This window comes from Leuciscus leuciscus (assembly GCF_965113295.1).
Source record: "Leuciscus leuciscus genome assembly, chromosome: 21".
In the NCBI taxonomy this organism is placed as follows: Eukaryota; Metazoa; Chordata; class Actinopteri; order Cypriniformes; family Leuciscidae; genus Leuciscus; species Leuciscus leuciscus.
The window spans coordinates 35,363,934-35,376,167 of record NC_138745.1 but is presented as its reverse complement, the minus strand read 5'-3'; the positions used below and the strand labels follow the sequence as shown (position 1 = coordinate 35,376,167).

The following is a 12,234-nucleotide window of genomic DNA, read 5'->3' as shown; positions in this document are numbered from 1 at the left end:
CGTTTAGAAGGATGTAGTAACACTTGAGTCGTTACTATCCAAAAACTCAAAAACAACAACAGAAAAATCTTAAAAGCTTACATTGACTTCAGTCATTACTAGGAGTTATCACGCTTTTCACTCTAGAATACTCATCCAAATAAGTAAATAAATTGTAGCCTATTCTGTAGATTTACAGAGGAGACATTACTGTACTGACACATTTTTAGCACATGACATGTTTTTTTGTTTTTGTTTTTGAATTATGAGCTTATTTTTAAGTGCGCAGGTGAGGAATGTGGAACATTCCTAAAGAGTCATATTGTTTCTTCTCCGGTAAACCTGTGATTACAGTGTTCACTTAAACTTTCTAAGGCCAGAGGCCAGAGCTGATTCTTTACTGTGTCTGTGCAAAAAATACAGATATTACTATATTAATATCTGCTAACACTTTATTTTGATGCTCCCCAACAGACATTCAACGGACCATAAGTAACTTTGCAACTACACGTCAACTTAAACTTAAAACAAACCATTACCTAACACGTTTCTAAAACTATCTAGAGTTAGTTGAGAACAACACCAGGGTGAGTAAATTATGACTTAATTTTTATTTTATGGAAATTATTGATTTGTTAAAGCTTAACTACTGCATAATGGCTAGTATGCCTTTATTAACTACTGGTGTGTTAAAACTTAACTACCGCATGATTATGGACCCTGAAAATAAAATGTAACCAATAAAGGGTAACTGAATACACTTCAAAATAATTAGTAATTCCTTTAGAAGGAAGTTGTAACACTTGAGTCATTATTGTTACCATGATGTTCACTTTAGAATACTGTTCCAAATGGCCAGTACTTCGTTTAGAAGGATGTAGTAACACTTGAGTCGTTACTATCCAAAAACTCAAAAACAACAACAGAAAAATCTTAAAAGCTTACATTGACTTCAGTCATTACTAGGAGTTATCACGCTTTTCACTCTAGAATACTCATCCAAATAAGTAAATAAATTGTAGCCTATTCTGTAGATTTACAGAGGAGACATTACTGTACTGACACATTTTTAGCACATGACATGTTTTTTTGTTTTTGTTTTTGAATTATGAGCTTATTTTTAAGTGCGCAGGTGAGGAATGTGGAACATTCCTAAAGAGTCATATTGTTTCTTCTCCGGTAAACCTGTGATTACAGTGTTCACTTAAACTTTCTAAGGCCAGAGGCCAGAGCTGATTCTTTACTGTGTCTGTGCAAAAAATATATAAAATATAGCCGACGCATATATTAAAAATCATTTTATATCAAGTAGACGTTAAATGTATCATGTTCCCGCTTTAGGGAAATACCTACACAAGTATGTTTAGCCTAATTTTATGTATTCTCTGCAGTCTTTGTAAATCAAGTTCCATGATTAGTATTCATTAATATTTCTTATTGTTTTTTTCCTCCATTGTCAGTACCCAAATATTAGATACCCATTTGCCTAATTTTAACATGCTAATTTGCATGCTTTCCCCTCACTTGCACGCTTTTATTGCAGAGATGTTGTTAATTTTGTGGATTTTTTCATTGAACATTTTGCTTTGTACATTCAGTTTAACAGCATTACGTTATGAGGTTTATAACCTAAACTCTTTCAGTTTAACAGTGCATATATGCATTTTAAACACTTACATTATGTTCTTGCTTTGTAAACAGACTCCATTTTTTGATCAGGGGTTGTCTAGCATATTTACTTCTCAGGTACTAAGTCAGTGGTATGATCCATTCAATGTGTGGCATTTAAGCATTATTAGCCTTATATCAAGCCTCATTTAGGGAGGGTCTAGAGCAGAGAACAAGATCTGAGGCTGAGCCAAGACACTCTTATAAAATATATAATTATCTCAATGAGACTTTTTCTTGATTAAATAAAAGTGCTATATTTGTAAAGCTGTTTTGGAAAAAGTGCTAAAAATAAAACTAGCTGTCATCCAATCTACTGTACATTCACATGTATTTAAGCACAGAGTAGAAGAATGTCTTTCCGAGAGACGTTTTCACAAGGGGAAAAAAGTTCAAATAACAAATACCTTGTGTCACATGAAAATTGAAAACTGGTTTATGGTATTTAGAAATGACTTCTAGTTCCAGTAATGATCCACCCACAGTAATTAAAGGCACTGATACGATTGTGAGCGCTGCAGTTCAGAATCACTGTATTGAAGCAACCTGGTCTCACAGGATTCTGTGAAATGTCCACGGGCCCTTAACTCAAAATCTGTGGATCCATCACGGAATCGCCTCAAATTCCGTGATGCGGCCACGGATATAACTCCAACGCAAGTCAATGACACTGATCTTCCTTGGTCCACACACGGGAGAGAATCTCACTGAGTTTGCACTGATCTCAGGTATTTCAAGTTATTTCTCTTTATTTTAGCCCATCTACATTTTGTATTAAAATATTATTAAAATATATATTTTTAAAAATCTGTGAATGTTATAGTTGTTTTACAAATATCCACACCAAACATGTAATAAAATATAAGAAACACTTTTCATTTGTGTGTGTATGTTGTATATGTGTGTGCAGGTGCCGTTCGTCACAATGAGGTTTCTGATCTCACTGTGTGTGTCACTGCTGCTGATTAATGGTGAGTGAGAACCGAGCACAGTGTGGAATTTGTGGCATTTATCCACTGCACAACTTGTTTTGCGTTCAGTCATTATAGCAAACCACAGCTCTCGCAACACACTCATGACACACAACCTCACACTCCAAGGTAATGGCGCACTCCACAACTATGCCGTCTTTATCGCCCAATTTCGAAATGACAATTAATATCTAAAATATTAGAGAACGTTTTTTTACTTCAAATTACTCAATTTTTATTGGAGAATTATATCCTGGATAGTTTCCAATCTGGATTCAGAGCTGGGCACAGTACAGAGACAGCTCTGGTAAAAGTGTTGAATGACCAGTTAATAGCAATTGATTCTGGGCTTGCAGTTGTTTTAATTACATTGGATCTCAGTGCTGCATTCGACACTGTTGATCATTTGATTCTTTTAGACCGGTTGGAGTGTGAGGTTGGCATTCATGGAAGAGCGTTACAATGGTTTCACTCATATCTACAGGACAGAATATTCTCTGTTAATTATGAAAAAATGTTTAAAACATGGTCTCCCTCAAGGCTCTATTTTATTTTAGTCCTACATTGTTTTCTTTGTACATGTGTCCTTTGGGTTCTATATGTATGAAGATGACACACAGATTTTTCTTCCTCTCAAAGTCGGTAACGAGCGGTCCCTCAAGTCCTTGTTGGACTGTTTGAATGAGCATAAGTTTGGCTGTCTAAAAACTTTCTTAAACTAAATGAAAAAAAGTCTGAAATTATAATATTTGGTCCACCAAAATTCAAAGAGAAGATAGCCAGTACTCTTGCTCCATTAGAAATGACAGTGAAAGATATAGTGTGAGAAATCTTGGTGTAATAATTGACTCATCCCTAAGCTTTGATAAACAGATACATTCTGTTGTAAAGAATAGTTTGATTGATTTCTAAGATAAAACCCTTTCTTAGTTTTAAAGATTTGGAGGTCGTCGCCCATGCTTTTATTATGTCAAGACTGGACTACTGCAGCTCTCTCTATGCAGGGATCTGTCAACGTCAACTATGCCGTCTGCAGCTGGTGTAGAACACCGCAGCCAGGCTTCTGACTGGCACTAAAAAAAGGGACCACATTACTCTCATTACTCTCACATTACATACTCAGTATTATCCTCTCTTCATTGGCTGCCAGTTCAGTACAGGATTGATTAAAGTACATTATTAATGGTTTTTAAAGCACCGCATAACATGTCCCCAAATTACATTGCTGACCTTCTAGGATCTTACATATCAGGTAGGACATTAAGATCAAACAAACCCATTTTTGCTGGCAGTCCCTTATTCTAAAAATAAGTCAAAGGGTGAAAAGCTGTGGATCAGTCTTTCCCGTCATATCCGGCAAGCTCCAACAATAGAAATATTTAAGTCTCAGTTGAAAACTTTGCTTTTTAACTTAACTTTTAGTTAAGGGTATTGTACATTGTAGTAATAACTTATTTTTATTTAGTTTTCGTTCTCTCTACACTGATCTCACTATACAGTTGTGTGAGTGGTATGTCTTAGAGTGTGTAGTCATGTCTTCATTTGTTAGAATCGGTAAATGTTTTTATATATGTATGTTTTATTGTTTTTAGTTATAACTGTGAACTTTGGGCAACAACGTTGCTATTTAATGTGCTATATAAATAGATAAAAGTTGAAAGTTGAAGATGATGACATTTCCATCCAAATATGTACAAGCCCATTTCCACCTCAGATTAAAAATAATAAAATAAAATAAATGAGGTATTTCTGACTCTATATCTCACAATTGTGACTTTATATGTAGTAATTTCTAATTAATTTCACACCTGTGCAAGTAAATATATTTACTTATGCCCTCTGTACATGTAATTTGTATTGCTATTTTTTATTTAATAGCCTATTAATTAATTTTTTTTTTTAGATGCAAGCAACATGGACACTACTGTCATGCAAGAGACAACCACAGCTGAAACTACAACCATAGCCATTACGACTGGTAATATAATGTTCTATGTTACTATCTGGAAGATTATTAATTTATTTTCTGGAAGACTATTTATTTATTTATTCATTCATTCATTCATTCATTCATTCATTCATTCATTCATTCATTCATTCATTCATGCATGAGAAAATTTACCTCACACAAATATACAATAACACCTTATTTCAATAGTCCACTTTTAGACATTCTGAGACGGTGAGTTTACACACGCAATCAGATGTGAATGTGGGACTCCAGGTCCTTGACTGCAGGCTGGTGTATTACAGAAAGCCATCAGAGGCAGACGGTTGGTGATAACACCCCTCTATTGAAATGTAGGAGGTCATTAGGAATCCTGGAGTTTCTACTAGTGTGTCTCGCGAACCAAAGCTCTCAGACTCTTCCATTCAGACAGGGGAGCCCCGAATTTAGTGATTCAGTCAGGAATAGTATTTTAGCCTTTAGTTAAATGTGATTTTGTGATTTTTATTTCTTTTGCATGATTTTTTTTATTTCTTATGCACATGTTGTGGTTACTTTATGATTATTTGAATTCCTTTTCTATGTATTTTATTATTTAATGTTTCTCCATTGAAATAGATTGGAGCTGTACTTGCTTGACTGAAATAGCTGACCGAGAGGCATTTCAATGATGGCCGCCAAGTGAAATGACTTGCCTTTAATTTTGCTATAGCCTAAGTAACTGTGCAACTACATGTCAACTAGCAGTCATTAGAATATTAGTAGTCTCCTTAAAGGTTACACATAGGGCTTTAGACGAACATTTGAGACCAGTGGCACCAGCACCTGACATGCACTGTCTTTTTGGCTGAGCTAATAGATGGTTCAAATGAGTAGCCTGTTCTGATTTTGGCGCGTATTAGGTTTCTCATACGCAACTAATATGGCAGCTTACTGCTACACCTGGCCTAAAATCTAGTGCTGTCCCCTTGTGTTGACATTGTGAAACTATGTGATTTGTAAATTATGTGTGGCGGGACACATAATCTATTTTTATAGAGAAGTTGCGGGCCGTTTGAAATTCATCACCGGGCTGTAATTGGCCCGTGGGTCGGATTTTTGGACACCCCTAAAATATACTGTACAATCTAGTAAGAAATAAACTAGTCAGCGCAATCCAGGCATTTCTAGAAAGATGTCTGAGAAATATCAAGGGGAGGCTTAACATGACATATGAAATATGCTACAAATATACTAGAATTGATCATATATTGAAAATAAAAAATATGTTTGCGTTATTGATAGAATGTACTTAAGTCTGAACAGCAAAAAACATATGAAATGTTTTTACATAAAGCTTTATTTTTTTATTTATCAGATCCCTGTTGTGTTTGTGATGCATGTAAAGAATTTGTGCAAAATAACGTGTTACATTTATAGTTGCAGAACTAGTTCCTTTGCAGACCACCTTCATATACAGTAAATACACCCACTGGCCACTTTATTGAGTGTGCATTGCTAGTGTAACGGAAGCAAGCTAGTATAAGCTGTGCGTGTAAACCTCACTCCCCTGGCCTCAAGAGGCGAACTAGCCACGGATGCTAGAGACTGTGGTCTTTAGCGTCCTTGTTAGTTCGCCTGCCTTCCATGCCGGAGACGCCGGTTTGAATTCCGCTCAGATCAGGTCGAGTAGGACTGGTTACAATACTAGCAGGTTGAACCCCTTTATAGAGTAAAATTAAGCCCTGGCAACAAACCCACAACAGTTTCATTAAATGTATGGAAGCCCTTTTTTAAGCTTTAAGCTGATGATTTATGCAGAGTGAATTTAGTGTTTAAGTACTTTTTAGAAAATGTCAAGTCATCTCAAGTCACCTTTATTTATATAGCGCTTTTTACAATACAGATTGTACCAAAGCAGCTTCACAGTGATAACATGAAAATAATACAACAAAGTTTGTTTCTAGAAGAAAATTGCATCATCGTCCACCTTAAGTAAGGCAGATCAATAATATTGTTGAATATTACATTTCCCCAACTTAAGGCGGGCATACACTGTGCGATGTCTGTGCGATTTCAGCAAGGTACCTACTCACACTGAACAAGTAGATCGCATGCAATGTAAAGCCAAAGCTCAGGATTTATGTGCTCACACTATACGGTCCGAATGTCGAGCTGCGACTTCACTGCTCACACTATACATATGAAATATGCGCAAATCAGCGCGATAAACCCTCGTGCCGGGTTGCGCCTATAGACAATATCATGTATCCAAAGATATTGTCAAAACAAGCATCATCTATCAATATCAAGATGATTTAGCATTTCCAATTTATGTATTAAATTATTATTATTATTATTAGGGAAGGCTACTTTTATTATTAAAGTGATAGGCTATTATAATTAAATTGCCACACAATAATTTCATAGCACATCACCGCAAAACCAACACGCTGTGAGGATAATAAAATATTACATAGAAGCTCGTCCTCATTGAAAATTGTCTAAAACATTTAGGTCGATTACAATGAATTATAGGCATATAATTAATTATTAACAGTCTATAATATGTCCGAACACTGCAATAATTCATCAATGAAAATTAAAAACAGCTTTATTTCAAAAACATTGTTTAACAAATTAATAAAAGGCAAAGTGTACATCGCAGGTGGCTTGGAAGAAGTGGGTAATGGTTAATCCATTTTGCAACACACTGGAGGTAAGCAACAGTAATTTGTAGCTAGTTTGAACTACAGAACTTTCCTTTTCTCTCACGTCTATTGCGAAAAAAGAGATCGCAATAGACGTGAAGGATTATAATGCGTTAAGAGCTTGCTCAAGTACTGGGGAGCTAAACCATTTAGTGCTTTGTAAGTAATCAGCAATATTTTAAAAGTTATACGGTGTTTAATAGGGAGCCAATGCAGTGTTGACAGAACCGGGCTAATATGGTCATACTTCCTGGTTCTGGTAAGAACTCTAGCTGCTGCATTTTGGACCAGTTGTAGTTTTGTTTATTAAACGTGCAGGGCAACCACCCATAATAGCATTACAATAATCTAGCCTTGAGGTCATGAACGCATTAACTAATTGTTCTGCATTTTTCATTGAGAGCATATGACGTAATTTAGATATATTTTTAAGATGAAAAAATGCAGTTTTACAGATACTAATGAAAGATTGGTATCAAAGAGCACACCTAGGTTCCTAACCGACGACGAGGACTTGACAGAGCAGCCATCAAGTGTTCCAGGTTATTACGTGAGGAAGATTTTTGTCCAATAATTACAATCTCTGTTTTTTCAGAATTAAGTTGTAGGAAATTGCTAGTCATCCAATTTTTTATATCAGCTATGCATTCCGTTAATTTTGTGAATTGGTAAGTTTCGTTGTGAAGAAATATAGAGCTGCGTATCATCAGCATAACAGTGAAAACTAATGCCATGCTTCCTAATGATATCTCCTAAGGGTAGCATGTACAGAGTGAACAGCAGTGGTCTTAGTACTGAGCCTTGTGGTACACCATACTGAACTTGTGATCAATAAGACATCTCTTCATTTACTGCTACAAACTGATAACGGTCAGATAAGTATGATTTAAACCATGTTAATGCAATTCCTCTGATGCCAACATCATTTTCGAGTATTTAAAAGAATGTTGTTGTCGATAGTGTCAAATGCAGCACTAAGATCGAGTAACACTAATAGAGAGATACAACCACGACCGGATGATAAGAGCAAATCATTTGTGACTCTAATGAGAGCTGTCTCAGTACTATGGTACGGTCTAAATCCTGATTGAAAATCCTCGCAGATATAATTTCTTTCTAAAAAGGAACATAGTTGTGAAGATATTGCCTTTTCTAGTATCTTTGAAAGAAAAGGTAGATTCGAGATCGGCCTGTAATTGACTAGTTCTGTAGGATCAAGTTGCTGTTTTTTAACAAGCGGTTTAATCATAGCCAGCTTAAATGTTTTTGGTATGTATCCTAAAGACAAAGATGAATTAATGATATTAAGAAGAGGATCTATGACCTCTGGAAGAATCTCTTTCAGTAGCTTAGTCTGTATAAGATCTAACATACATGTTGTCAATTTAGATGATTTAACGAGTTTAGAAAATTCTTCCTCTCCTATAGCAATGATTGAATCTAATTTTTCCTTACTGTAGTAGACGGTTGCATAGTTATAATTTTCTCCCTGAAAATGTATTATTTTAAGAAATTAAATGCCTCCTATACAAACACAGTGTTGGTAAAATGATTTGCATACAGTTATACCGTAGTCACATTTTCAATCCATGGATTTTCTAGAAAATCAATGTGAGGCTTAACATGTCAAATGAAACCTATGGTTAATAGGAAATTAAATATTAAATTTCTTATATTACAAATACAAATACAAATACAAATATATATATATATATATATATATATATATTTTTTTTTTAAATTGATATATAGATTAGAAAGTGTTAGTATTGTGTCTTCAGCCGTTTCTTGAAAATGGCTAAAGACTCAGCAGCTCAGGTTGAGCTAGGCAAGGGCATTCTACCAGCATGAAACAGTCAAGGTAAAGGTACATGAAATAGTGATTTTGTGCCTCTATGGGATGGCACCGCATTCACTTGGAGAACACAAGCTTCTGAAGGGCACATGGGTCTGAAGTAGTATAGGGGTGCAGAGCCAGTGGTTGTTCTGTAGACAAACATCAGTACCTTGAATTTGATGCGAGCAGCAATTGGCAACCAGTGCAAGTTTATGAAGAGAGATGTGATGTGAGGTTTGCAAGGTTGAGTTAAAGGTGTTGGTCCTTCATCCAGCAAGAAATGTCTGTCAGGCAGGCCGAGATGCGAGCAGCTACGGTTGGATCATCTGGCTGGAATGAGAGGTAGAGTTGTTTGTCATCAGCGTAGCAGTGATAGGAAAAAACATGTTTTTGAATGAAAAATCCTAGTGATGACATGTAGAAGGAGAAGAGAAGTGGTCCAAGCACTGAGCCCTGAGGCACCCCAGTAGCTAGATGCTGTGATTTAGACACCGCACCCCTCCACAACACCCTGAAGGACCTACCTAAAAGAGATAAGACTTAAACCATTGAAGTGTGGTCCCTGAGATGCCCTTCGTCATGAGGGTTGACAGGAGGATCTGGTGGTTAACTATGTCAAAAGCAGCAGACACATCCAGCAAGATGAGTACTGAGGATCTCTTCAATAACCGAGAGCAGGCATGTCTCAGTTGGGTGGCCCCTTTTGAAACCAGACTGGTTGTTGTCCAGGAGGTTGTTCTGTGTAAGAAAGTTAGAGACTTAGTTGAACACAACTCGTTCAAGTGTTTAGCTATGAAGAGTGTGAAGAAGTGACCTACTTCACCGCTGTAAGCGGCAGCACTGGCGCACATAATCAAACAAATACACATACACGCAATCACCACACACTTTTCTCTCCATATTTCCCTTCTGTTATTCCCTCCGGACATATCACTCATACTCATTATTTGTTTGTTTTATGTATTAATATTAAATTGTGTGTTATATGTTGGTGTAACCGGGTTGCTGGGAGCTGCGCCGGCAAACTCGAGCTCAGGTAGGGCGAGCGGTTATGACGTCATCGAACTATGCCATGCCGGCGCAGTAGACCGGAACCCGGTGAAACCATGTTCTGTCTATATGTGGGGTACCCAAGTTTTAGGTTAAAAGACAAACGGTAATTTGAGTTATGGTTGCCTAGTTTATTATGTTATTATGTTTATTGAAATTAGTTTGTTTAAAGTTTGTTTTGTTATAAGGTTGGAGTTTATGTCAATCTGAATGTGGAAGATATCACCTTATGACACTTGCCAATTAATGGTGGTGCCCGAAAAAAAGGCCGGAGTCTGGCCTTTAAAAGCAGCTGCCAGACTCCAGAACAGGACTTGTTTACCAAGTCGAGCCAACGTGCTATAACGTTGTGAGCTATAACTATATCGTATATTGTGAATACTTGTGAGTTTGTGTACATATTCGTCAAGTTAAATTTCTTTGATTTATTTTGTTGTTTTATTTTTGCTGTTTTGTTACTTTGTTTTACGGGACTGTACACTTGTGTGTGTGTGTGTATATATATATTTTTTTTTTTTTTTTACTGCTGTATTATTGGACTTTTTGGGCATTTGTAAATAAATACCACCATACTCTGAAGAGTGCTATGGGTTGAGCCATCATTTTTATTTTATTTTTTTAGGACTGTAACACGTCCGCAGTAGACTCGAGGTGACCCAGTTGTGCCTGCCAAAGGTTTACTGCATCACAAACGGAAGAAGGGATACTGGTCCGTAGTTAATTTGTGAAAGAGGGATATAAAGGATACACTTGTAGATGTCAGTTTATCTAATAATCCATTCCCAGTCTGCCATCCAAATTTCTTCTATTTCATACAGACACAGATGTTAGATGTTTACCTGAACTCTTGTTGTTGCCACATCAGTGAATGAGTGAACTGTCTTTTTTCTTTATTCTCTCAGAACCTACAAATTCCATCTCTGATCCATGCTATGATTATAACACTCTTGATGAATATTGGAGAGACATACAGCAAAGCCTATATCAGTACTATGGACATGATGACACTCTTGTTGAATGGAGTGGCTGGTATCGGCTGTATGTGAATGGAGAAAGTGCCCAGATGTCTGAGTGGTGTGTGAGTAATGCTGGATGTGGTGGTTACACTGCACTGTATCTCAGCGGTTCTCATCCAACACTTGAGGATGGAGTGGTGACCCGTGAAGTCGTGGGAACTTATGCACAGGGTTGGTTGTATTGGTGGTGGTATTACAATCAGTGTGGCGCCTACAGATCCACACCCATCCGAGTCAAAGCCTGTCCAGGAGATTATTACGTCTATGAATTTGTCAAACCCATCACATCAGCTCCAGGGCCTATGTACTGTGCAGGTGAAATTTTAACTCTTCTGTTGAACTCTTGATTTTTGATATGTTTTTTTTTTTTTAGATAATGTTAGATAATTTAACATGCATCTTAACTGATTATTTAATGGAAATAAGCATGTTTAACTAGTTAGAATCAATGTACAGTCCATTATCCATTATGTTTATAGGTTACTATGTTGGTTACCCATACAAATCAGTAGCACTCACATAGATCTCATGTTATTTGTAACACAATTCTGTTTGTTCAATAATTAATATACATACTGTATATGAACACATTGTAATATTACTCAACAGTCCTCTTGTGCTGATTTGTAGTAAAGTATTTGTCAGAAAAACTTGATTATTCGCGTAGTTTTGGCCGCCTCAGAGCTGAAAGGAATTGATCATCTGCATCTTGCAATGGCTCGTGGCTAATTTTGAGTCCGACAAGACAAGTTCAACAGTTTAAACTGAGCTTTGCAGTTTACATACATATCAACAAATGTATTTGTGCATCAGTTCATTTACTCATTCCTACAATAGCTGAGCCAATAATAGTAGTAATAGGTTTTGCTCTGCCACATTCAGAAGGCTGCTATACCAGCTACAGTAGACTTGTCCAATTTTGAGCCTGACTGTACACCTTTGGTTAGAAAATAATTGCTCAAAATTATATATATATATATATATATAAACAGCACTTTTGCAATCTCCATGACAGTTGCTTTCCAAAGCATCAGCAGTGATCCCTGCTACAACTACGAGTCTCTGGACCGTCCCT

At 36.5% G+C, this 12,234-nt stretch overlaps 1 protein-coding gene across 1 annotated transcript in view; it reads left to right on the top strand.

Moving 5' to 3' along the window:
• The first annotated feature begins 4,526 nt into the window (after positions 1 to 4,526).
• Positions 4,527 to 12,234, top strand: part of LOC309485169 (alpha-tectorin-like) — a 163,378-nt gene continuing 155,670 nt past the window's right edge. The window contains exons 1-2 of the mRNA XM_082151843.1: positions 4,527 to 4,596; positions 11,046 to 11,474. Of these exons, the coding sequence (XP_082007969.1) occupies positions 4,533 to 4,596; positions 11,046 to 11,474 (493 nt within the window). The 5' untranslated portion in view covers positions 4,527 to 4,532. The remainder of the gene's footprint in view (positions 4,597 to 11,045; positions 11,475 to 12,234) is intronic.